This window comes from Motacilla alba, chromosome 4, assembly GCF_015832195.1.
Source record: "Motacilla alba alba isolate MOTALB_02 chromosome 4, Motacilla_alba_V1.0_pri, whole genome shotgun sequence".
NCBI classification, from domain to species: Eukaryota; Metazoa; Chordata; class Aves; order Passeriformes; family Motacillidae; genus Motacilla; species Motacilla alba.
Window position 1 is genome coordinate 47,378,353 of NC_052019.1, and position 27,880 is coordinate 47,406,232.

Below are 27,880 nucleotides of genomic sequence, written 5' to 3' on the forward strand. Positions count from 1 at the left end.
TCTCTTCATGTTATAGTGAAATGTATTTTGATTTTTATAACTGGTAAAATAAGAGCTTTTTTGCTCTGGGATTGTCATATTTTGTTTCATTTCACTGCAATGAAAATTGAGGCTTTCTATCGAGAAATTAAATAAAGATTCCCCATTAGTAGCAAGTAACAGTCTCTTTTACTGATTACTTTAAAATAAGGACAAGGTATTTCAACTATTCACAGATATTTCTGACATATCACAAAATAACATAAGAGAAAAAGATCATAATCATATTCAAAGCAAGATAGTTTAAAATTTAATGTTTACAAACACATTGCTTTTTTTCCTTTCAGAATATTTGCTGATACAGTTTTGCAGGAGAATTTCTGTTTGGTCACATCCATTTCTGCTCTACACATCATGTTTTGTCCTAGGGGATGAATGGGAAAAAATATTTTCAGACTTGTACTTTGTCAGGAACAGGGATTTGGAATATGACCTCTAATGGTCTTGTAAATTTGTGTCTGGGAACTTGGTACAAGACTGAACAAGCTATGCAGCTGATATTTATTTTACACTGTATTTAAGTGTTCAAAAGAACTGAGGCTGACTTCTTATATTTGCATTTTTTGAAGCTTTAAGGCTGCGCCACTAACAACATTTTACCAACCTCTTGCCATTTTCTTAAATGTTACAATTACTTTGTCAATTTTAGAATTGCTAGCAGTGATGATGATGCCCACTTAAAAAATTCCAAACCAAAGAGGGAATTCTTCTGGGAAACTGCACAGCACATGCATGATACATAACTATAAAATTAGTCCAAAGTTTTGATAAATACTCAGTTCCCACTAGAGCTAATAGTTGTTCTAAAGAATAAAATGCTTATTATATACAGAACTTTGGGCAGAGTATGGACATTTGCCAAAGAGCACTGGAGGCATTTCATGGTCTGAATGGTTTGTACAGTGTTAACACAGCTGCCCTTTTCCCTCGTGTGTGGGCTTGTGCCACCTGTGGGAAGGGATCATTCCTGGCAGTGGCAACGGGCTCAACCTTACAAGACCTAAGTTCATCTTCTCTTGGCTGCTTCAGCTGAACCAGGAGCTTCTTGCAGGACTGAGAGCCCTTTAGGGCTTGCTTGTGAGCTCGATGCAAACTTGTAGAGCATTTTCAGATGCCAGTTTCCATCAGGTGAGCGTTTGGTCTTTTGCCTTCAGGACGTTACAACATGAAAAACTGCACCAGCATTTTCAATGAGCACCATTAACTGACTTTGATAATTTGGCATGACCAGCAGTATTGAAGAAGATCCTGAACTCCTGTTTTGTACAAAAACAAAGTACAGCTGCCAATTACCCTGCAACTACAGTCTGTAAATACTAAAAACCATAAATATGTCAACCATACACATATACACAAACCACAGCAGTAGCAATATTACAGGATGCAATGCCTACTCTCTCTAACTGGGTTTGGTTAATACAGATGCAACAGCAAAATAAATGCTATTTCATATTTGAGAAACCTTTCTCCAAAGGTCAGTGGCAGTAAGCCAAAGCTCAGGCTTTCACTAACCAATCTGACTCACACAATTTAATCAATGAAAGATAGCACTGTGGGATGATAATGGCTGTCAGTTAACACAAACTTAGAGATGGAGCTTTCTTTTGCTACCATTTGCAATTAATTCTCCCTTTTTCACAAGTGCTCTTTCTGTGAGCACTCACCAGACTTAACAGGGAACAAAATTATTGCATACAATATATGATTTAGGGGTAAGGATTCATAGAAAGAACCAGCCTGAGATTGGATTTCCTCAGTCCTGGGAGGTGCTCTCCATGTATTTAAGGGAAATTTCCATGAGATTGCACTTAGCAGACCACAAAGAAGTTGCTGCTCTCCCACTTTTTCTTCTTTTCCATGCAGTTCTGTTTCAAATTGTAGGAATTGAATGAGAAGAGCAAGAGGAGATGACTGCTGGTCCGTTGTCTTGGCTAATGCTCTTCAGAGCAGCGTCCTCTCCTCAAGACCACATCATCTAGTCCAATATCCCCAGTTCTTCCTTTCCCTTTCTCACCTCTGAAAATAACCTAGAAAGAGAAATAGAATAATTTGAGTGGGGGATGAAAAAAAAATTACACAGAAATAATTCATTAAAAAGTGTGATGAAGGATTCTGGTCTTCATTCGAATTTTCCTCAGGTTTCCAGTAGGCCCCTCCAGAATCACTACCATTTGGTTGCTTTTGGGTTTTAATGAGCTAGAAAAGAAAACTTCCCCATTTCTTCCTGATTCCTCTTCAGCAGAGGCCTTCCCTGCTTACTTAGGAGGGTAAGTATCTGATCTTTGGATAAGTGTCCCAGTGGTTCAGGTCAGCAGCCCTGGCTGCCCATGCTGACAGCTACTGCCAGGGCATCAATCAGTTTAATCACACAATGTTTCTAAAATTTCCAGGCATTAAAAGATTCTCCATGGCACTTCAGGCAGCTGCTTTTGATTGTACTAAACCATTTTGTGTTGTGGGCATTGTTGGGTCATCATTCACCTCCTCAGCCTGATCAGCTGCAGGCATGCTAAAGCCCACATGTGATTGCACTTGTAATCTCCCTGCATTACCAAAAATTACTTCTTTTCAGTATCTTTGCCCTGGTTTAGCCAGTTACTAATCCACAGGGGATGATTCTTCCTATTTCATGGCACTGTATTATTCAAAACATTGCTCATGAGGAATCTTGATACAGGCATTTTTTTGAATTCTCTATAGAGTATGCCTCTGTCCATGGGGCTGTTCTTTCCTAGGTGGTGATTCCCTTAAAATGGGCTTTACCAGGTAGCTCAGGAAATAGAGTAGCCTATACTATGAGTATATTTCTACAGCTGGGATTTCTTTTTTTGTATGCATAAAACTAATTTTTAAAAATGCACAATAACTCTCATCTGTCTGGTGATTCCATTGGCAGAGACCAAAGTAGTAAAACAGAGTGAAACTGAACCCACAAGATGAACACTGCAGTGCTGCACCATTTAAGCATCCTCGGCTTTTTCATGCAAAAACCCAAAAAGCAACACCATCACCAGTACTTACACTCTTGATGCCTGCTCCTGGTAACGTTATGTGCGTCTGTCTCCAGCCATGGCCCCCATTTCTCCCCCAGACAGCTGGGCCATGAGCACCAGTTCTCCTCACAAAGACTTGCAGGGCACCAGAATGCAGCCCGGGCACCTTATGCCTAAAGGACAGGCACAAATCTCCAATCTGAGCCATGTGACCCAAGGGCAGGATAAGATGTGCTACTCTTCCTTCTTTGCCCTTGGGATCAGAGATGGTGAGGTACTGTCCCCCTGCAGTGGAAAGAGCAGTTAGTTGTGGGGGTTTGTTTGGTGTTTTTAACTCTACTAGGCTGCAGGACCAAACACACAAGAGTTATTAAAAATAAAGGCAAAACAAGGTCCAGAGAGTGTAAAATAAGGCATATAGAACCAGAACTAGTGCATCTCCTTCCAATAGGGTAAGACCTACAGTGCTGCTTTTCTCTATACACTAGTACCGGGCTGGGTGTTGCCCATCTAATTTCTTTTTGACAAAGTAAACAATAGCCCCCTCTCCAAAACTAAAACCTCATGATGTATGCCATCATTTCTGACAACCCCTTGGTCACTGCATGATTTTAAACCCACAGTGACATTAAAGCACTGTGCAAATTCACGCACCTTTCAAGCCAATAACAGAGACCAGAATAAATGCTATCATGGAATTAAGCTATGGCTCTGTCCCTTTCCTTTTGTCTGGGAACTGTGTTAACGGGGTAAATCTCAACACATATCCGCTTGCAACCCTGATAGCCTCTTTTATTTAACTGTAATTTAAGATCTTAATCTGGATTAGATAGAGAAAGCAAGAAGCAGTAATGATTTCCACATGGCTGCTAACCCCAAATTCTAACAGTAGGAAGTTGTCAGTGAACATACATACTCAATTCCAAACCCTATTATTATCGCTTATCATGTATGAAGTAAAGGTGCCTTCCAGAAAACACTGAGAGCATGAGAAGCTAAGGATCTCAGGTATCCATTAAACCTAGAAAGAAAAAAGGCACCTTTCACACCAACACTCAGAACTACACTAAATGAGATTTCACATCTTGGAGAAAACCCAGACCTGTATGAATTGTTTGTACTTTTCATTAAAACTTTTGCAAGGTGGGTGAAACCTTTAAAATCTGAAATTACCAAAGGGAAAAAGGTTAAAAAAATAATTTAAAAAAAACCCAAAAACCTTATCTTACACTGAATGTAAGAATATTTTTTTCTCTATGCAATCAGATTTTATGCATTTTTTAAATTAAAAAATGCCACCTGTACCTTGAGTTCATTAAGAAAGTGGCATTTTTAGGCTCCTTACTTAAAACCAAATATTTAGAAATATTTGGGGTTTGTTATATTGTGTCCCTGCTACTATTCAAACAGAGCATTATTTTTTCAAAGCTTCTCTTTGAAAGTCACAATGTTTTCCCTTGAATAGCTGTAAAATTTAATTACAATGTACCACGGCTTGCCACACACTTGAAAGGAAAGCCAACCTTATCTCCAATTCACGACTTCTACATAAGTTTTTAAGTTCTTTGTTCTGAATGAGATTTAACAAAGCAAAGTATTATGCTGCTGTCTGGGCCCCTAGATCAGCATTTAGCCATGAAGTGGGATCCATTTGTCCAAGGATCTGTTAAAGCCTTTTGGTGGGAATTTTCTCAGGGAGTTGGTTTTGGTTTTTTTTTTTTTTCCTTTTTTTTCTAAATGCACTGCTTTTGCAGCAAGGTCACTAATTGCTAAAATAATCATAATATAGTTTAAGTAACTGTACCTGTTTGCTGAAGATACAATTATACCACTCTGAAAGTACTGACTTATTAAGTGCATTGTTTTCAGATAGTTACTGTGGCTGAATCCAATCAATGGGAAACAGATTTAGGTAAGCACAAAGCAAACATAGCCACAGGCAAGCCCCTGCAGGAAAAGGTCCCCTCAAATCAGCATCTTCTGCATGCAAGATAAGCTTATAATGCTTCAGCACAGCACCTTTCAAAATGCAGAATCTGATAAACCAACATATAGCAAACTTTGCAAGGTGAAAGCAGGCAGTCAGGAACAAGCTGCGAAAATAAATCCTTTCAACAAGGTATTCCAGACTGGAGGGGGTGGGTGGGTGGATGGGTGGGTGACTTCAAGGGACTAGTTTTAACAGGTTATGTCAACAGTAGCAGAACATACACAGGAAATAAAAAGCTGAGCTCGTCCCTGACTACTGGGAAGCAATGCAGAGAAAAAGTTGGACAAAAAAGAGCCAGTTAAAAATCATAGTTCTTAGTTCTTAAAAATCATGGCTCTGGAATTTAGAATATTTTAACAACAACTTTTGAGTACAGATAATGAATGTGGTTTGAGTGGTTGACTTACTTAGAAAAAATGGATTTTTAAATCTGTTGTTTCAAAAAAGGTATGAATTATGTGTAATTTATTTTTTTAAGTGCCACTCTGCAGGCAGGAGACAGCTGCCTCTTTTCTCATCTGCAGGAGGAAGGAGCTCTGCTCTCTCAGTCATTCCCAAAGCTTTCCAAGTGTCACAAGGAGCTCCTGAAGTACCAGAGCAGCCTGTCTGGGGGGACCTCTGCCCAGGCAGTGAAGGCAGCACTACCACTGAGCCAGCCAAACAGCCTGGAAAGATGCCAGGTCACCTGCTGCTGTGGCAAATGACTGCCCCATCAGTGGCCAGACAGCTCTGACAGGGTGATGCATGAGAAAAATGGCTCTCAGTGCCCCCATCCTTCCTCATCTTAACCTGCACCACTGTCCCGCCTCAGAGCCCCTTTCCTTCCTCACATCATGGGAGCTTTGTGCACTTCAAAGGCTGCTCCTTGGGCATGGAGTAATCCCATCATTACCGGCAGCCAGGGATGTGTGTCTAATCCCCGGCACTGGGGGGGAAGGGGAGGCAGGCGAGGGCAGCAACCTCACAGTGCCACACCAAAATCAACAGGGGACAAAATACATCCACTTCCTGGGACAGCAGAGCTGGGAGACAGGGAAGGGCTCTTCCTGTGGCAGAGCACCAGTGCTGATGCCAGTCTCCTGTCCTGCAAGCAGCTACTACACACTCTCCCTCTAACCTTTGGCGCAATGTCACTTTTTATTATCCCAAATGGTCCCTTTTTCAGAAGCCTCTGTGTTTCAGCATTTAACTTGTCTGCCTTCCAGTTACTCAACATTTTTCCTATATACAGATTGATTTTATTGACTTCTACTCCAAGCTATAGCAATCTGAGAGGTTGAACTAGAACAATAGATCTGGCAGCAAAACAAAGATTATTTCCAGTACCTTCTATACTTTTGCTAGTGATAGGGAAATAATTATGTTTACGTGGTAGTTTGAAAAACAAGCTTTGTTACACCGTAAATAAAAGTTGTTCTCTAGTCCACATTTTTTTCAGAATCCTAAGACAAACTTTTGCTGACTACATTTACTACTCCTTCAGAGACATTCCTATTTTAAAGATGTCAGCTATGATAAAAGTGTAAATTTTCAATTGCTCTTTCACATTGGGAATCCTCAATTTTGCTTTTTATACACAGAAGAGGCATCGGTGTGAAATATACCCCAGAACTAAAGGGAACAGAAGCTGTGTAATTTGTCCTCAAGCAGAACTGTCATCAACCTCGAGCCTTGGTGGTTCTTCAACTGCAGGATGTGACTGTACACAGATCACTTACCTGAAACATCTCTCACTGGTTCCCAGTGCAAGTCATCATCTTTGTCCTTGATCCATCCACACAGTCCACTGTCAAAATCACAGCTGTGCACCAGCACACCTAGCAAAACAGAGCAGGAGGTTACAAAAAAAAAACCCCAGAAATTATTCAAATTGTTTTGGTTTTCAATTTCCCATGTGGCTGACACTAGCAAGTAAGTATGAAAATTAAATGTGAAGGAGGAGCTCTAGGAAACAAATCTACAAAAATACTAAAATAATAAAAAGGACCCTTGTATTATTAACAATTCATGCTATTTTTGTGGTGAATTTTTTAGGAAATAAAAGTGTAAGGTTCATATAGGCAAAGGGTTGGTTTTACATGGTTTTATAAAGCATAGTTTAAAAGAGGGGCATAAGATGTAAGAGTCCTGCAAAATGTATTAACCACCAAGAAATGTCAAAAAAATCATAAACCCTAGGTCCTAAATAGAAGACATGGTCTTTACCTGAGTCATCATTTGCTTCAAATTCATCAGCTGTAATCCCTCGTTCAATTTCAAGTATTTCAAACAGATTATTGCTCACTCCAGGCTGGCGTGGAACTGTGAGAAAAAATGAACGAGAAGGAAGTAGGTCACTAATTTATCTCTAACAAAAACCAGCAGAGCAGCTCTGGGCATTGTGCTGTTCCTGGAAATTTCAATACATTTAATTATATTCAACACAAAGACTCATAAACTTTATGCCTACATGATTTATGATTTGTGTTTAACATTTACCTAAGCACTGTAAAAGGTAATTCCAAATCTCCTCAAGGCCCTTTGAACGAAAGCTCCTTTTTAACCAGGGGGGAAAGCTTTAACCTTGAAGCACACTATTCCTCTCCAAATGCATTTTCAGAGATAGTGGTTTCTCAATGAAATAAAGCCACATGAAAGTCCTCACACAACCCTTCCACAGACGTTTCCAGGAGAACCTCGACAGGAGGCAGCAGAACTTGGAAGAGGCCCCACGAGCACTTAACCTTTGAAATACAGCTGAAGGTACATCCATCAATCTGCAAAGGATTAGAGCTCCCAAAACAATTATCAGGGTTGTACTGGGAGTTGAGAAGGAGGAGCTCTAGTGGAAGCTGGAATTCAAGTGTAATTATGCTTTCTGCTTTCCAGCACAGCTTCGGCTGCTGTTCCCAGCTGGAGGAGAAGGAACAGCTCTCGGTGATTAAGAGGCCCAAAGGTTATTAGACATTCAGCATCCAGGACAACCTGAAATTTATGAGCTCTTTGTGGGAGTGATGGCTGCCAAAGTCAGGTGGCTACAAAGCCTCCCACGTATTTCTGAAGATGCTGTGCCAGTTTGTGTAAGTTTCAAGCAGATTTCTTGCCTGATGGACAGCTGTCAGCCAGAGATAAACAGATTGCACTGAATAGAGCTGTCTTGGAAAATTCCTCTTTTAGAGGCAGGTCTAATGCATAATTCATAACAGTAGTAATGTGTTTCAGACATGCTCTCAGATTTTATAGGCACCTCTGACACCTAAGGTATTTTGTAAGCGTCTTATCTATTAAAAACTTGGCATGTTTTCCATTTGCAGTGCTCAAATAACTATTAATGTCTCTATAGAACAAGTGAGAACAAGAAGAATTAAGATAACTGAAAGGACTCTTGTTTTCAGAAAATCAAATCCAAGGTTAAGAAGGAACTTCTTTTGCACTAGGTCAACATGAAAATAGTACTGCTACAAGAGCTCCTCTAAAGCCAAAAGATAGAAAAGAAAAAAAATGTTGAAATAAGAACAAAATAAGCAAACTCCAATGTATTTTAAAGTACTATTCTAGGCTAGAGGTCTTGAATAAAAATTTTATATAACAAAAACAAGTAGTGAAAAAGCTCAAAATCTGCAATAAACTGATGAACTCTCAAATGTAATAGTCATTATTTGAATCACTAAGTCTCCCTTCCTTTTGTTTTCCTTTTAGTCCTTTGCAGATTTTTGATTATGTCTATTTGCAGTCTAGGATATTAATGCTCAAAACAGCTGCAGATTTAAGGCTGACTTAGGTACTAGAGGACTGTTAATTTTTGAAGATACCTTGATTGTAAATAGCATTTTTGCTGCTTCATTTCACCTGGGCTGTTTTGCTTAAAAACCTTGAGCTTGAACATGAAAGATGCCTTACAAATGTGCACAGTGCCTATGACCTAGGCCAATATTGCCTCGCAGAACATCTATCCACAAATATTACATTCAGGCACATAAATCCATTGTTCACCCTGAATTATGCAGGTGGGGCAGTTGAACAAGTACATCTATGCTGCACACCCAGGGAGCATCACCTTGCCTTTCCTCACCTCAGACTGTGCCAAGGGAAGAAGACACTGTTTGTTTTCTATGCTGTGGAGAACAAATCAGCTTCAGAACTGCTGAAGGCACAGCACAGCAGGCACTGAAGGCTCAGACCACAGGTTCACAGGCAGGTAATCACAAGGTTCTAAATGAGCACTGGGGCAAAGAGCATGAAGGAAACTCTCTGCCATGCTCAAAGGTTTGTAGGATACTCAGGGGTCACAGTTTTAAGGTACATGTCCTGCACACCCTCTTCCCAGTCTGTCACAGTCCTTGTGTATGGAAAATACTGCAAAAAACAATAGGAAATTATCTTGTAAACTACTTCAGTTTACTTCTTCAAGTACCACTTCTAATGCACTGATATTTTCTATAAGCCTGAGTTACATCTGTGCACACATACAACAATTCTCCAAATTCAAGTTGACATATATGCTAATAATTAAATCTCTGCAAAAAAAAAAAAAAATTAAAAAAATTCCCTGAGAGTCCTTTCCAAACACCTTTTTTACTAACTTCTAGAAGAATGTGTTGTGCTTTAATAGAGTCACTTCAGTGCTTGGACCTAATTACAGGAATGTGCACTCAATTTGAAACAAGGGTTACCATAAGAGATGCAGGACTCTAAATATGACCCACATGTACACTTCTTTTTGCCACGACAACCAATATGTTCAGTGGTGAGCGTGGGAGAAAGTATTTGGTACAATTATTTTCTGCAAGCTTTCCAAGTCCTTTCTGTGTACTTTATATAGTGTATCAGTGTGCTTTTCACTTAACTTCAATGGTTTGATAAAGCTTGTTAAATAGAAACTTGGCTTCTTTTACTTGAAGAATTTTATAAGCTCTGAGGCACCCAATACACCCACACTACAATACTTCCAAAGTTCATGAGCTAACTTCTTCATAGATGAACAAATCTGGGGGGAAATATTAAAAAACTGTGATTATTAAATAATAAATAAAAGCAAATTATTTTGGGGTTTTTTAACCTTTGGGAAAGCAATACAGCTTTTTTTTAATTTACTTGCTAATTGCTGAGATTGGGAGTATAAGAAATTACATATATATCAGCTTGTTTGCAATAAAGAAGTAATTGCTATTTTGGTGTTTAATAACCAAGACATGGAGTGCAACTTCATGTTATTAGAAATTGTTATTACTATTAATAATGCAGTTCTCTGGCTTACAGAAAAAAACTGATTTTGCACTGTAAGTACAATTCCACTCCACACAGTAATCATGACTAAGCCTCCCATTCACTAAAAACAACAAAAAAAAAGGACAAAGATTTTTTTGACTGAATAGTTACAACTGAAAGATCTTAAGTCCCACTTGCAAAGAATTCCCGCAAGTGATGAGATCTCACACACAACTAGTAGAAAACAGCTAAAAGTAAGGGTAGTCCAGAGGTCAGTCAGACTGAGAAAACAAGAATAAGTCCTGCTTTCCTCCAGGGAAGATACTGATATATGTTGGGCTAAAAAGAAGAGGCAACAGAGAGGCACATTTCACCTTTTTGTTCAGACACCCACAGTGTCCAGGATATGATTCTTAAAACTCCACAGATTCAAATTCTGCAGTAAGAGTTATTTTAGGAAGTGCTCTGATGGACTGTGCCACCCTCTCCAGCACTACATATGAGGGGAGACACAACAGTGTCAGCATGCCGCCACTGTGCAGTCCAGTCTTGCATTTCTTGGACAGTTACAGGGCTCAATAAGTTTTACTGAAATCAAGTGTCTGGCTATTTATCTTTGCAGAAGGTTTTCTGCAAATGTGACCTGCCTGCTTTTGTATGAACATCCATCTGGGAGGTGCAGAGTGCCAAGTGAGTTTCAGGGAAACACAGCTAAAACAAGGAGTACAGAAACTTGAATATCAGATCTGGGGACAAAATTTGCTGGAAGATTGATTGAGGATGAGACTTGCAAGACTCCTCAATTTCAGTTACACACCAACAGGAACAAAGCACCTATCACAAATGCTTAAATATAAAGACAAGTACATTTTAAAAGGTGCCAGAACAGTAAAGACAAATGAAATACTGTCATAAAATAATGCTACTCTAATGATATCAATAAAATAACAGCCCCCCTATTCTTTGCTTTTATTATTTCCCTTTTTTCAACAGCTTCAAGAATCACAGAACTGCACTTACAGCATTAAGGACTTTGCAGTCACTGAAAGGGAGAAAAGAAAGAATCCAGTTTTAATCCAGTCTTTACATTTTTAATAGCTGTTATGAGAAACATTTCCTAACTCCAATCTTTTCAGCTCCACTGAGGGCTAAGAAGGAAAACTGCTGAACTGTCTTTTAATATAGATAAGGGGGTTTGTTCTTGCTATGCTGATATCTAGTATTATGCTTTAAGCTTATGCTTTTAGTGCTTATCATCCAGATCCCTGTGGCAGCAGAAATTCACAGTCTTATTGAGAAGTTTGTTCTATTTGTTAGAGACTTATAACCAAAAAAGATTCCTCTGTACTTCACTGTAGTTTGTATCAGCCCTCAAATAGTTAAATATTAAGCTATCACTGCATTCCTCTCTCATTGCCATTCCCCCCATATCCATATCAGGAGAAGATTATCCTTGGTGCCAGATTCCACTGTCTGCATCTGACTAAGTGGTTCAAAGGCCAAGTGCAGGAATTCCATGTTAAAAATTACAAATTTATTTGTTCTCTAAAACAGCAGCTCCCCAAAGTCACTGCAGGCTTTTTTAGAAAAGGAGTAAAGCATCTAAAGAAAAGCAACAACCTAATGCCTTTCAAAAATTGCGAAGGGATTAGAATAAAATTATCAGCATTTTTATAATTTGTGCTCTTTGTCACTGCTGAACAGAGCAATTTCTTTGATCCTCAGCTCATTTAAAGTTGAGCAGCACATTCAAGAGAGCTCTAAAGTGAAATCCTAGGTCAAGCTGACTCAGTGTGTGGAACAGCAGGTCAAATAACAACAAAGGGAGAAAATAGGGAGCAAGGATTCACCAAGGGTACCCCAGGAGAAGGTTACCTAACAAAAAACTAGAATTCGAGAGATGCTTGCAAAAAAAAAGTCCATTTGACCCAAGCATGTTTCATCTCCTGATGTGGACCAATCCTAGAGCACCAGGATTTGGTCTAGGACATCTGTGCAGCAGGCAATGTCCCTTTGCCATGGATTGCCTGGCAGAAGTACCACCTATTCCATGGCAGAGCAAAGCAGTGCTGCCTCCTGCAAGTCTGGCTAAGGCTGCAGAGCCCCACGGGGAAAAAAGAAAGGGAAATGTCCATGATAACCTAGCTGAAAACACAACTCTGAGGTCTTCAGCAGATGCTAATGGCTGTGTTTTAAAAAAAGGCTGGACATGGCACTCAGTGCCTTGGTTTAGCTGAGGTGCTAGGGCATGGGTTGACTCAATGATCTTGAAGGTCTCTTCCAACCTAGTGATTCTATGAATTCTCTGTGGTTGCTGGGTGCAGTGCTCTCTATGCTGGGTTCTGCCCATCCCTTTTGTGACTCTTAGGAATACAACAACCCTTGGAGACACGGGAGGAAGCAGACACCTAAGATGACACAAATTCTTTTGAAGATTTATAAAACTAAGGTTAAATCCTAGCTCATGACCTGAGTGGACCTAACATTGATTTTCTCCTCTGTTTTCCAAGAAAATAAGAGTTACAAGACCATTAACTGCTGCCTGTATTCTCTAGGGGGAAACAAAGAAAGGCAGAAAGAGGAAGGCTTTTTCTTCTCTTTCCAGGCAGGCATACGGGGACCACAGTGCAAATTAATTTTTGAGAACTGGCTTCTTTGCTGCCTTAACTTGAGAAGTGGTTGATGTGAGGAAATGAACTTAAAGAAGCCCAGTATAAGCAAAACAAAATTAGCTCATATCCAGAACCCAGGAATACTACAAGGACGTCTGATGTAGGTGAGACTAAAACAGAAACAGTTTTAAAGAAGCTGAAGGAAATAGTTCCAAACTCCCCTTCCCTGAACAAATATAGAGGCCACTGAAAAATCCACAAATGTTTTTGGAGGTGGGGAGGGCTTGGCACATCCAGCTAGCAGCTAAGAGACAAGTTGAAGGTTAGCTAAATTACTAGTTATTCCAGTTTGAAAACCTGTGTTGTCTTAACCCCGTGGTTATTACCATGGTGTCTGGCTGTGAGGAATGATTTTGGAGAGGCACTTGGTGGGAGCGCTGCCGCCCTGAGCTCGCAGTGCCTCACACCAAGCAGCTGCAGCCAAACAGAGCCAGGCACTGCTCTCCCACACACCTGGAGCAGGGGCAGGGCTGGCCAGCAGGAACCTGAACTCAACCCACCCTGCACAAAACATCTGTAAACTAACATGAAAGGTATTTCAGGTAACGCACCTCACCTCACACTTGCCGTGGGCCAAGAGCACTCATGCAGCCAGGTCTGCAGCCCAGCTAATGCCCAGGAATGCAGCACCTGGCATCATGCTCCCATGCTGCTGAACCCTGGTGTGAAGGCATCTGGGGATGTTCAAGTATCCCTGTGTTATCCTTACAAGTGCACTACTGAGGAAAGGCAGACCCAGGCTCTGTGCATCCCACTGTAGTAATGTATACAGGCTGTAACTTTTCTACCTGCTTTTCTAAATGTCTCACATGAGGAAATTAACTTCTGCTCTTCCCCACAAACCTCTGCAGTAACAGGATTCAAGAGGAGAAGAAACACCTTACTCTACAAGCAATACTTTCTTTGAGAAAGCAGCACATTCTTCTGAAATGGAACTATTTTGCACTAAACTGCAGGCTTCAAATCCTTAACAAATGCTTTTGAGCACTCCCAACACAAACACTTCTACAGAGAGAAAGTAGGAGAGGACTCCAGTGACCACGACCTAGATGATACTTTCAAAGTGTCCAGAAGAGAAAAGAGAGGAAAACAGAGCAGAAAGCAGAGTGGAAAGGAGAGAAAAAGATAAGAGAGAGAGGAGAGAAAAAGACACCAGCTTCATTGAAGATCACACTACTAGCATCATCTGGAGCACAAGTGGAATATGCTTTCAGTTACACATACGTGCATCAAGTATGTCTCTTGCAGGGAATAAAAAATATTACATGGCATTGAAGACAGACATCTGTTGACTTGATCTGAGGACTCTGTCCCTGTATTACCTGCTGAGGCCAGGAACAGATGGTGCTTGACCCGTTTCAGTCCTGCTGTGCCATGCACTGAAGCCTTTGAAGCTATGTATATATATCACAAACCTCAGAGTGTGGCAGCTGACCTAAACCAGCAGTTGATAAACACTTTGCAAAGGTCCTGTGTTTGTTATATGTACCATAATGTAAGTTGCAGTCAGACCAAGCCAAACTTCAAAGGCTTTCATGTCCCTATTTTCCAAACTCCTATATCTGAAACACATGTATTGAAAGCATTAGCTTCAAAATCCCTCTAGGGACAATATAGAAAGACTAATTGTAAATAATAAGCTTTACACAGAGGATTGTTATGACTTCACAAAAATAGCTGAAAACTATCCCTCTGCTTTAGTATTCCAGAGAACACTTGCAGCAGGAGACAGACACGTGGGAAGCATAATGCTGGAGTCTACAATAATTTCCACAAAATTATATTTTTATCTGTTGGGTCCCATTAGATTAAGCTTCATAAATCTTTATTATATTTCCTTTTAGAATTTCACTTAAACATATCTCCATATTTTTAACTGAATATGAAGCCAAAAGCACACTCTGCTAAGCAGTACCAGGATTTGTCTTCTAACTTTTGTCAGCCTCACTCTCCATTTTCTAACTGTCTACAACAGATAAAATGTCACAGGGAAAACTCTTTTACAAGGAACAAAATATTTCACTGAGCAATGACCTGGAACAACAAAGCCCAAGAAATTACCACATAGATGCCAAAGCAACCAGAAAAAAACTCCGATGTTGCTTGTGCACCTGCTCTGAGACAGCAAACTTTTCCTCCTACTACATTGCTTCAGCAGCTTTATTGTACAACAAGCTGGAGAGCTGATCCAACACACCCTCCCCGCCTCTAAAATTAGCCACAGAACTAAAGATGAAATCGGGTGTTGAGTATTTCTTGGCAGAGATGCACAGCTCTGTAAGTGCCAGTAATGTCTCCTGTGGTATGCACTAAAGCTGGCACAATGGTGCTGTAGACTTCAGAGGAGCTCCTAAAGTTACATGTGTTCATGCTACGAGAATCTTTACTATCTTCAGCTTTTCATCTATCCCTTTCCACAGACACAGTCCAGAAAATTACCCTCTGTGCTATTTTTATGCATTTTCCCCATCGTTCAGTCATGAGCATCTGAGACTATTTGAACCCATACAAAAAATGTCACATAGAAGTCTTTAGGTAATCAGGCATGATCCCATTTCTTTACCATTCTTAAAGCTATAGTAATACTTTGTTTAGGAGGGACTCTCTCTGAATTTAAATCCATTGACTACTTTATGAGTTATGTTGCACTTCAATTATTTTCAATAAAATGTCTTTCATTTCCTTAAAACCTTCATCTGAAGGCATAATTAAGTACTTTTACTGGACAATATACTTAATAATTTCAGGGGGAAAATATAAACACTTTTTTGATTGATTGATTGATTCAGAACTTCCATCGCAAACTCTCGTTAGGTAATAAAATCAACTACTTTTGCAGCTTTACCATATAACCATTTTCAGTTTCATTTCTCTGTTCTCAATGGTATAGTGTTCCAAAAATCCCAAACAGTATAGTGCATGCTTTCATTGACAGCTTTGATAAACAAATGCATATGTAAAATTACTTACTGAACACATCTCCTCGGGGTTTCTGAGGATCTGGCTGGATCCTGTTGTCATCCACAACTCCTTGTGAAGTTGTAGTTTCAATGGGAACCTGTGGAGGTTCTTCAGTTGTTACCAGAGGAGTTCTTTGTGGTGGTTGTGTAGGTCTTGCTGTCGTAGGCTGAGGTGTTGTTGGAGGTGGAGGCTTCACCACTGGTGTCGTGACCGGCCTTGTTGTCACTGGCACGTATCTCGTGGTTGGCTTGGGTGTCAGTCGAGTTGTCCTGGGTGCAGGTTGAGTTGGCCCAAGTGTAGGATGAGCTGTTGGCCCAAGTGTGGGATGAGCTGTTGGCCCAGGTGTGGGACGAGCTGTTGGCCCAGGTGTGGGACGAGCTGTTGGCCTGGTCACTGGCCTTTCTGTAATAAAAGCAGGTACGTGCAGTGGTCTGAGGAGCTGTGCCTTCAGCATCAACAGTCCTACTCATTCTACCCCTGCCTCCCTCAGGGAGAGTGCAACTGGCCTTGAATATGTGATATGGACCAGGTGGTTCAATCAGAACAATAGAAATAGCTTCAAGAAAATCAAAATGGGACCAAAATGGACTTCTCAGCCTCTCACTCCAGAAACTTTACAATCTATTTCATTGTGACACAGAGACACTTGGATGAAATAATTTCTTTTCCTCTGAAGGTTTCCATTAGTTAGAAACATACTTTAGCACCAGCACTGCTAAATTATCACATACCTTTTGGCTGTACTTGGCACTGCAGTAGTTTAGAGATAATTTAGAATGACTGAAGGTCAAGACACTTCCATCCCACATCCTCTCAAGCATTGAGTCTCTTTCAGAGTTGGCAAAACTTACACAAAAGCTTGCTGTTAAAAAAGCATGGGCGGGAAGCCATGGGTTAAGCAGCCCTCCGAACTGGACAAGTTCATAATCAGGAGTGGAGGCAAGTTTAGTAAGATCCCAACGTTACAAGCATTTTGATCACAGATGGCCAGGTACCTTTGGATTAAGAAAGTTTTTGCAGATCTTTCCTTCTAAACGTTTCTCCTTGGCAATAAGCAGTAATCATTTTAGAGACTGAACCAAGCCAACTTTCATTTAGACCCTTCTCTTTGCTAAACACCAGAAACTAAGACATTTTTCAGCCTTCACAAAAAGAAGGTGCTGGAGTGAGCACCACTTTCACCCCAGAGACAGTGCCCATACTACATCCCCTCCAATGTTTCAGAAAGGACAACAAATTTTAACTTAGTCTCACACGGAGAGTTTCTGAAGACATGAAACACAAGAATATGTTTTGTTGTTTTCTATTGGTTAATAAGCCTTTTATATCTCACTGGAGATCTTAAAAGGCTCAGTAAGAACTCTAGTCATGTATTTTGTGTACAAGCATTTCAAGTATAGCACAGAGTTAAAGTGAAGAACTACTGTTTGTTAAACAGTGAATTGTTTGATGATAGCAGGTAAAAATGTTTTCCCTCTGGCCGCTTGTTTATTACTATCCCTTTGAATACCCTGAAGTTTTGACATTTATAGCATATTAAAATGTAAAACAACCCTTAGGACCATGTCCCAGCAGCACACATGAAATGTGCCCACATATACTTGCAAGCACTCAGAATGTGAGATAACTCCTTTTACTATGACAGCTACAGCCAAAGGGGAAAAATGGTGCTGCTCTTTAAGGAGATCAGTGAGTCACCAAAGACCAGATCCCACAAAGGAATGCAGGATCAAAAAGATCCAGCAGATGTCACAGAGCTGCACTCTTGTGAGACGTCAAATATGGGAGAGCTCCAACACCTTATTCTGCACCAAGGGGGTGGCTGCTTCTCCCAAGAGAAAAGTGGCCAAGGAAATTTTCCAACAGCAAATCCTTCCAGAGAAATCCTCCCTCTTGGCTCTTCTCACATCTGGGAAGCAACGGGGAGTGGATGGGGTGAGCTGCTGAAACGAGCCAGTTGTGGAGTGTACATAACAACAGGGTATGAGTAATGTGCACTGTTTGATCAGACCTACCCTGCTTACTCAGTTGCTCTCATCCTGAAGCAATCTCTAGAATCAAGCTATGAATAGGGAGAGGTGAATTTCTTTCTAATTATGAAAATGTCTCAGGGAAAGATATTTTTACCAAGGCATGCTAAGACCTAGAAAACTCCAACTACATTCCCCTGGCCCCTTATTTAGTATCAAAAATAGTTAAGAGAAACTGAGCCTGACAGAGCTGTACCTTAAAGTTTACAAAATGGGACACATCAGCTTTCAGAATCTCTACTATAGGAGGAGCATTACATACGTATGCAGTGTGTTCCATTGTCTCCGTACCCTTCTTTACATTTGCATTTGTAGGATCCTGGAGTGTTGTAGCAGTGTGAAAAACTACCACACTGGTGGTGGCCAAGGGAACATTCATCTATATCTGCAACGGAAAATTTACATTAAAAAAATCATTTGCTTCATAGAAACCTGAATTTCTGGTTATCCCTGGGGAAAAAAAAAAAAAAAAACAAACCAGAAAAACCAACTTTTGCCAGTGGGAAAAGGAAAATAGACAGTCACAAATCAATGTGGTGATGCAAACATTAGGGAAAATAGGGACTATTGGGCAACTTGGGTATTGCTCAGCTTTTACCTTAGCATCAGCTTCAGACATGCCATAGGTAGATTGCAGCTGAGATCATTACGATCACGATTTTAACAACCACTTCTTACAGGTGACAGAATAATAAAACAGAGTGTAGGGATATGTATGTACTTAATCACACAGATATTAAATTGGTTTTTCTTCATAAAATTCTTCCTATATTTCACATCTGTATAGATGTTTCTACATCAAGCAGAAACTGCTGGAAATGTTTCATATGCCATATCCACATTTATTGTCAGTGATGCAAGCAAAAATCTCCAAATTCCAGCACTCTGAATACAAATTTCTCTGAAAAAAAAATACCTAAGCAAACATAAAGCAATGCCTCATTATCTCCACATGATCTTTTTTTTCAGTGAAAGAATCATAACCAGTTGAGACCCTGTGGAATTAAGGCAGAGAGACCTGGGAATATCTTTGTTGAAGGGCATACACTAGCTGCATTCCAGTCTCATGTCCAGACAAAAACAGGTTATTTCCCAACTCCTGCCTCTTCCCCACCTGTCTGCAGGGGAAGGAACGTTGGGCAGTCTGGGTTGGGAGTGCGCATTTTCTTATCTTGGATCTTGGGACATGCTATGGAGCATGCCAGTGTTGCAGCTCAGACACAGCCTAAGCTCATACCCTTCTCCAAGCCTACAACTGCCAGTGACAGTGAACCCTGAGGAAAAAAATGGCTTTGGAAAGGAATTCCTGCAGTCAGCAGCTCTGTTCTCCTCACTAGCTTCCATACAAGAACCAGTTACAGGAATGTGGGCCAAATACATGCCTTCTCTTTCACAGCCTGTTTCTATAATCCACCTTTCTTAAAACACTGATGCAGTGTAAAACAACCTGCTTCAATATTTCAGCCGTAATAAATAAACATTCCTCTTTGAGCATTAATTCAATTTCCAAATACACAGCTCTATTACATGCACGTGAGAAATAGCTTGTTATTACCATGGCACTGGTATTTGCCTCCAATGTACATCAGGTCAAAGCCTTTATGACACCTGCAAATGTAGCTGCCGAAGGTGTTGATGCAGTGCCTGAATCGTGGGCAAAGAACCCTCCCAGTAGCACATTCATCAATATCTGTGGAAACAAAGGAACTGTATTATTCTTAATAACAGTTAAAACACAATGCATGCTGTCTAAATGAAACTGGTTTCACATAATGGAAAGCTAAAGAATAGCCAAAGTATTTTCCATAAGGGGCCTTGGTCAGCCAGCAGTAATTCATGAGTACTTCTTCTAGCTGTGCCCTCTAGTTCAGCTCTGGGTCTGCCCAGGGAGCAGCTGATGCTCACCCACTGCTGCTCTCCCTGCCTGGGGAGCTCACAGACGAGGTCAGGCTGACACACAAAAGCTGCTTGTGCTGCCACTCATTCTGCAGCCCTTGGACACCGAGCTGAGGCTGCCGAGTGCTCAAACACTAATCCTCCACTGAGGTAGAGACCTGCCATGCCTGGCTGCTTGTGACGCACGCAGCTCCTCGTGCTTGCTGGTTATCTACAGGGCACAGTTCAAACCTTTGCTCTGCAGCTCTATCAGGCTCTTGATCTATGGGAAAGCAAGATTTTGCTCTCCATGCAGTTCTTTTCCCAAAAGGAGCCCTTCAGCTGCCGATGTCAAGAGTGCAAAACAAAGCCGAGTGATTGATGCCCTGCTGCTCTTGTGAAAGAGGCCTGAACAAGGCAGAGCCTCTTCCAGTGCACAGAAAACATGTTACCGAAAGCTGCTGGTTTGTTAGGGCAGCTACCTGAGCGGGGGAGATGGAGCTTCAGCTTCTCTCCAAGCTGGACTCCCACAGCCAAAAGAAGTGACTTAAAGCCATGAATTGCTGGCCAGATGGGTCATCCCAGGAGCGCCTGCTGGCACAGTCCCACTCTGCATGAAGAATTACTGAGGACAGCAGGGATTCAACCCCTGAGCTCCCACACTCCTGGCGTGCCTGACTGCTCTCTCTCCATCAGGAGCATTGCTGGAATGGTGCAGTAAAGGCCTCAATGAGAAAGAAAACAAGGCCAATACTGGGCACCTCTCCACATGCCTGAATCTTCCTATAAATCTGTCTCTTGATTTGAATTTATTGTTAACATTTTAGGCATTGAGTATGCTACTAAGTTTTACAAACTCTACCATGCTTCTTAATACAATTTAATCAACAAGTCACAATTTTCTATCCTTTATTAAAATATTATTTCAAGGCTGCAAGTTTAAGATTCTTGATTACTAAGAGTTAGTTGGGGTTTTTGTTGGGTTTTTTAATCTTCAAACCACAGCTTTAAAAAGTAGTTCAGTAAGAACAAGATTAGCCACTGAATATACTTCATCATGGATTATGATCTTTAAAACCTAATGTAGCATGTCCTGCTTCTTCCTCTGTACATATTCATATTAATTCACATTTTTGCAAATTCACACAAGGCAAAAATTATGTTAAATTATGGCATCAGCGTAGTGGTAGGCAGTTATATGTCCTAGAGATACAGGACAGAACTGTTAATCAATACACTGTTCAAAACTGATGCAAAAACATGGAAAAACGTAACAGCCTTCCACTTGCAAGTGAGAGGTGTGTGGATGCTCATTGTGAGGGGAAATCCACTTTTTGATCAGTAGCCACAAGATGATATGCTAGTGCTTGTGATTAGTTTCCTGCAGCTCTTTGAAAGAAAGCTCCTGGTTTTCTTTGAAGCCAATCCACGCCTGGACCAAAAGGCAGAGAGCTGTTTCTCTTTGCCTGCTGCAACATGCTGTGGTTCATACCTGCTTCCTATGAAAAACAGGGCATGGAGGGGGGATTTGGAGCTCACCTCAGCATCAGGGAGCTGCTCCAAAGGCACCCGAGGCAGTGTGATAGTCAACACCTAATGAGTGTGATGGTCAGCGTCCCCCAGAGAAGCAGAATTGCTTCTCTCTGTTGTTGCAAGTATGACCAGATTACCAACTCAAGCACAAAATAACCTGAGACTAATTTAAAAATAGCATAATTTGTACATTTACAAGGCTGTATCCTCAATTTTCTAAACACACACAAAAAGGAAAGAATTAATTTTATAGTGAAAAATCATTCTTTTCAGCCCTCAATTTCAGAACATTTGAAGTTGAAATGTTTATATGGCTCATTTCATCAAATTAAAATCCCTACCCAAAAACCTGGCAAGACCAATTGATTTATTGATTCAAGAGTCTTTAATCAATTAATTAGCTGTTTAATCCACATTTTCACTGAACACATAGCTGTACTTTTTTTCACTTTGTTGTCATTTAGTTTATACAATTCACCTTTATGGCCAAATTGCTGGCTCTTTACTGATTGTCTGAAAGGAACATTTTAAACAAGGGAATGCTCAGCAAGTGCTAAACTAAGAATAGAATAATGCCCAGAGGAATTTCCACCTGTGCTAAAAATAGGCATTGCATTCCCAGCTGTCTTTCAAACTTTCCTCAAACAAAGATTTCATGAGCTGTAGGCAATGCACACTTCAATTTTCTTACCACCACCTACACTTCTATTTGTACTGCAGCATTATCCAGACCCTTGCTGGAGCCAACAACTTCCCCAACAGTGACAAGCTTGTACAAACATGAGGGAAAAGCACAGCCTTAGTCCCAAGTACCTTCAGTTCTTTGAGGTATTTACTGCAACTCGAACTTGATAGAGAAATAACACAGAAAGGGAGCATGCCATAACCACTTCTTACCAAAAGAAGGGGAGAACATTACGTTACGATGCAGGAAGAGCAGACATATCTTGCTGTAACTATTTTCTCTGTATTGTACAAGGTCGCTCTGAAATTCTTGTGGAAATTTTAGAATTAGGTTATGAGGTCATTCTGAATGATGCATACCCAACTAAAATGGGGGTACCACAGTTCTCTGCCTTTCTGGGGTGGGGAAGTTTTTTTGAAAACTGCACTGAAGAACTCAAAGAGCTTCACAGGACTGGTTTGAGTGTTAGTCTTTGGCATTAAAGTATACTTTACTTATTTCAAAGTATAAAGCTTTCCTGAATAGAAAAATCAACACTAGGAGAACGTTGCAAGCATTTTTTTCTAGCAAATTTCTCTACTTGGTGTAGCTTTCTTGAATTTATACTTAAAATTCAGCTCACTATGGTATGGCACAAGTATCTTCCAAAGATCTCTGTGCCATAATATCCACAATGGGATTTATCACAACTTAATCCCTTCAGTATACAATAACAGCAGGTTTTTTTCCTCCTGTTCTTTCCATTTTTTTTCCATACACAGATGTGCCAATCATACACTTCAGAAAGCCTGTGACTTGGTGTAGAGCCTGCTTTTCTCATCAGAAGATCTAGAGTCTGTCCCTTTCTCTGCCAACAAATTTTTGGTCAGCATGGGTCAGGCACTTGGAGAACCACCTACTCTGTGGACAGCCAAGATACCCAAAGGGATGATTAGGACATCCCCATTCTCTTACATTCTTTCAGTGTTACTGGTTATGGAATTGTGGCACTTCATAGAATATAATGAAATCACTGGAGCATCATATCCCACTCAGGATGTATAGTTAATGACTGATGAAATCACATGCCACATTGTTCTTCAGACCATAGTAGAGTCTGATTAACCATATGCACCTTTTCCATGTTCACAAACATGGGAACAAAACATTTCACTTTTACACTCTAAGTTCCTGTGTTTATTTTAACCTGGAGTTTTCACAGTATGGAAGAAGGCCAGCACATTCAATCCCACTAATACCAGGAACATGCACAGACCTTCACCTTGCCCCACTATAATATCAATGGTTTTTACAAATTATCTCTCTACCCACTGAGCTAGGTACCACCTTGTTGGATATGAGGGAAAGGTAATCTCCCCATTCCTTTTCTTATGCAGGCAGGTATTTTGGAGTCAGCAATGGCTTAAAATGACCCAGTAGCAGGAGTGGCAAGGGCCAAGAAGGGCTTGGGCACCAAGGAGTCTGTATGGGCTTTAGGCAGACAATTACAGGACTGAAAACACTGGCGATCTCTGACACAAGGGTACCTGAGCAACAGCCCTATTATTATTCTCATTATTAACAACTTTAAACTGCCTGTTCTATGCATTCTAAGTACCTCTGATAAACTCGCTTGAACTGCATTCTGAGCAAGGATAAAAGCATTCTGTAGGAAAAAAAAAAAAATTAAATCTACATTTGATCACCTACCTACACAAGTCCTGCCATCAGGCCCAAGCTGCAGCCCTGGAGAAGGACAGCGGCAGCGCACCTCCCCTTTCAGCACGTCACAGCCATACTGACAGTTTGCCATCAGGCAAGAAAGGGCATCTGGAGAAAAATAATTGAAGACATTTAGATAAAGACTATGATCAGTGCTACAAAATGACTAAGGATTTTGGAGAATTAAAACATCAGATATTTATGATAAAAGTGGGAAAATGCTTGTATCCTTCAAAGAGGAAAAAACATCTGCTAGTAAAATTTTTCTTTCCACAAACTACTTCTCTAAGAACATTCAAAAAAAAAGAAGAAAACTACCACAATTGTAGCAAGTTGTGTTATTGAATGCAGTCCCCAGAATATAAAGCATGATATGTACTACAGACACTCCTGGACAGTTACTGCCATTTTAAAAATGGAGTATCTCTAACTGAAGGTAATTTCTCTCCTCTTCCCTCTGTCCAGATATTCAAAGTAACTATTTTTATGGGAACAAGTAGGAACCTGATCCCCAGAGAGATGGCAGTACAATTTTTACACCAGTCAAACAACCAACATCTGCAGCATTAAAGATTTTACGTTCATAAGGCCATAAGGCAGCAGAAATGCAGGTGTCTTGCTGCAATGAAAACTGCAAGCACTTGTCCTCAAAGGCCAATTAGCAGTGATTTACAGCACTGAAGAATGCTTTGGGCAAAACTTTCAATAAAACTAATAAAAATCAGAACAATTGCTCCTGGTTTTTTCAGCCTAATTTAACTAGGAAAAAAAAAGAGCTCATCTTGTGCAACTGCCTAATTTCCAGCAAGATGAATCTTTTACTTGGGGACTCATTGTCATTTCATAGAAGTTGTCCAGGGAAACTCGAGCAGGGATTTTGGGAAGCTGGGAAAGAGCAAGCACCAAGGCTGGCCATACTTGAGCACGTTCCATCTGGCATTAGCATGTAGCCGTTCAGGCAGTAGCACTTGTAGCTGCCGTAGGTGTTCATACACCGGTGCTTGCACGGCCGCGGCTTTAGTCCACACTCATTCAGATCTGAAATGAAGGGCACAAGGGAAGAGGGTGGGAGAAGAAAACACACCAGGCATGCGTGGCAAAACGGCCCATTCAAGCTGCTGGAGAAGGAAGGAAAAAGACAGCAATTAGCTTTTTATCCGCAGCTCAGCTGATAGCAAGCGTCTAAACCATCCTGCACGAAGCGCCGTTCATCCCTCCAGCCAAGCAGCTTATTTGGCTCGGTTTCATAGATGTCTTTTCAAAAATGACAGTATTAGCATTAGATGAAGTGCCAGCTGCTTCATTAGGCAATACACAAGCTCAGGCTGCCCATGTCTTGCCACTATTCATGTTGGTGCCATGTCCAGGACCAGGCAGCACTCAGAAGAAGGAGGAGAGAGAAAGCAAACATTACTCTGTAATCACTATCAGTGATTCTGATAGCAATTCAGTGATTCACTATCATGCTTCAAAATTAGTGGCAGAGGAAGGTAGGAAAGCTGATGCCAACTTACTCTAAACAATCTCACAGAGCAAATTCAATCCTTATCATCTAAAAAATACTAAAAGAAAGTATCTGACATCAGCTATATTTGTCAAGGACCATCCATGAAAGCTAGAATTTCAGACGTACAATTTAACACAGGATTCATGACTTGAACTGAAAATATTCAGCCTACAGTTTCCATATTAGTAGACAGAACTTCAAACAAGAAGATGATTTCCTTCAGAATTCTCTTCCAAGAATATGTGTTGATTTTGTCTGAGTACGCTAGAATAATTTGTCTCTTATTATTGTTGCTAGTTATTTGTATAGTGATGAACAAAGATGAGAACAAAGATGAAAATAATAAATCTATTCAAAAATCCAGTCAGTGAGGACCTAAGAAAATGAGTTATCAACCATCATCTCTAATATTGCACCATGCTGTCTGGCAATCTTCTGCAGACAGAGAATTGCCATTTTTTCCAGAAGTTTTCCAAGAGCCATCTGCCAGTACTAAGCACCATCATATCAAGTGTAACTCAATCCATGGAGCAGAAAAGGAAGCCTTCAGGCTCCCATCATGTCATAGATACAAACACAGTAGCCACTTCATAAAATGCCAGCTGAGGAGGTGACAGATGCCTCCTGTGGACTAGAGGCAAAGGCTCAGGGGTAAGATGCTGATCCAGAAAGATAAACACACCTCTGGTTACAATGAAGTCAGTAATTTATTGATTGATTTTCAGCAATAAAGCAGAAAACTTAACTGGGTCTATGTAGTAAATGGAGTGAGAAAAGTTACATTCACTGCAGAGGTGAAGTTAGAGAAACATTGATTCTAGACAACTACACCTGGAATCTCACAAGTTCTTAATATTTGGATTTTAAATTCATCCTGAAACTCTGTAATCCATTGGTTTGTGAGAGTAACATTCTTCACTTTACTCTTTTCAGGTAAAATATTTTTAAATGGCATTCTAAAACTGAGAAATACATTCTCTTTCATTTTGACTGGTAAAATGCAGAGTCACCAAGATAAAAAATACATGTATCACACTACGAGTCACTGATGTAATCCAAACTCAGCTGTGGGGATGTTGCCCGTTTTGTCACTGCTGTTCCTGAAAGCTCCTAACAGTGTTTACATGTATCATTAAACTCGCTGTCTTCTGAGCTACTTTGTTTCCATCTTCATGGGGTCAAGGAATAGCGAGCATCATGCAGACATGGTGCTCCCCAGAACCCTTCCCCTTAGTTCATTTCCCAAGGGCTCGGGAAGAACAGCATGTTTAAAGACAAGAATACCTCCTGCTCCCCTCTTCTGCAAAAGGGTAGAGGTAAGGGATGTAATTTTCCATTTCTACCTGTTAGGGCTGGACAAGATGTTTCCAGGAAACATGAAGGGGAATACTTTCTCCTCAAGTGGTGAGGAAGATCAGGTGAGCCTGAGCAGGACTTCAGTGAGGAAAGATTACCAAAATAAGGGCGGGACCTGCGCATGATAAAGAAGGAGTGATAACCACCTCTGCCATCCTCTTGGGGACCATGTGCTGCAGAAACAGCATCCCTTTTCAGCTCTCACACTTTGGGAGCTGGAAAAAGTTTCAGCAGTTGCAAGTAGAGCATTCTTCTCAGAGCAGGCACCAATATCACACTTACAAGAGTGTGACTCAAAATCCTTCAGGGTTTGAGAGAAACAGCTGTAGAAGTACATTTTGTCCTGTGAAAGCAGGGTCTTCTGCTGGGAGTTGTGACTACAGGTATATGCCTAGGCCAAATGGAAATGCAGCAGATGATCATACTACAGGGCAAGGACAAGTTTTCATTGTGGAAACCTTTGTGGGAAAAAAAGATTTACATAAAAATCTCCAATAGCAAGCAGATGAAAGTTCACATTTTGAAAGGCAAACTTCTCTTGGCAGCACAAAAAAAAAATGTTTTTTCTTTCTTCTGTAAAACATACCACAAGTAGGCAGCTCCTGACAGACATTATATCTCTATTAACATATTTATTACACATGCAGTGTGTCTGTTAAAAAAGTCATTGTTACATTCAAAAACTTTGTTAGCATTTGATTTCAATTCATAAATGTATCGCCAAGGAACCCATACTATTGAATATACTGAAGTTCACTAACAACCACCATTTTGAAGTAAGAGGGGAAAAAAAGTTCTCTTTGTCTAAAATATCTGTATTCTTCCTATTTTCTACAAAAAGAGTCACTTTACAAAATAATGGCCTAACAGAGCTAAGTATAAAATAGTTAACTAGAAGTAGGGACAGAATAAGGAAAAGTAACACTGGAATTAATTTGACAGGGCAGGACTTTAACAGTGCCTTGTGTTAAATTCCAGTGTTTAAATTCCACTGCACTTCAGCTCCTAAGTTTAGATACTCCTGACTACTAAAGAACTGTTGTGCACTTACTTCCAGAGTTAGGACCACAGACTCAAAGTTGAAAATAAGAATATACAACTGTTCTCAGGATATCACCCTGCATAGAGTATAAATTACATAATGAACCTTAAAATACTGGATCCTTTTACAGGACTCTGAATTCTACACCACTAGATACTAAGTATTCTTAGTTAAGAAATGAAAGCTCTGGTACTGACAAATAGACATCTATTAGTGACATACTGTGAGAACAGCATAAAGTGCAACACGATTAAAAAGTTAAACAAATGCCTTTAATTTCTTTGTGGGAATGTCCACTCGTTGTCCTGC

The 27,880-nt window shown here is 40.4% G+C and overlaps 1 protein-coding gene across 4 annotated transcripts in view; it reads right to left on the bottom strand.

Annotated features, from left to right (window-relative positions):
• Positions 1-175: 175 nt before the first annotated feature.
• Positions 176-27,880, bottom strand: part of NPNT (nephronectin) — a 49,597-nt gene continuing 21,892 nt past the window's right edge. Inside the window, exons 5-13 of one of the 4 annotated variants that reach the window (XM_038135884.1) lie at positions 24,585-24,704; positions 23,655-23,774; positions 19,428-19,562; positions 18,135-18,257; positions 15,852-16,244; positions 7,228-7,323; positions 6,741-6,839; positions 3,061-3,317; positions 177-2,066 (exon numbers count right to left, since the gene is read on the bottom strand). In XM_038135884.1, coding sequence (XP_037991812.1) covers positions 1,971-2,066; positions 3,061-3,317; positions 6,741-6,839; positions 7,228-7,323; positions 15,852-16,244; positions 18,135-18,257; positions 19,428-19,562; positions 23,655-23,774; positions 24,585-24,704 — 1,439 coding nt within the window. In that variant the 3' untranslated portion in view covers positions 177-1,970. Of the gene's footprint in view, positions 2,067-3,060; positions 3,318-6,740; positions 6,840-7,227; positions 7,324-15,851; positions 16,245-18,134; positions 18,258-19,427; positions 19,563-23,654; positions 23,775-24,584; positions 24,705-27,880 lie in introns of all 4 variants that reach the window. The other 3 variants (XM_038135886.1, XM_038135887.1, XM_038135888.1) reach the window with 3 other exon arrangements.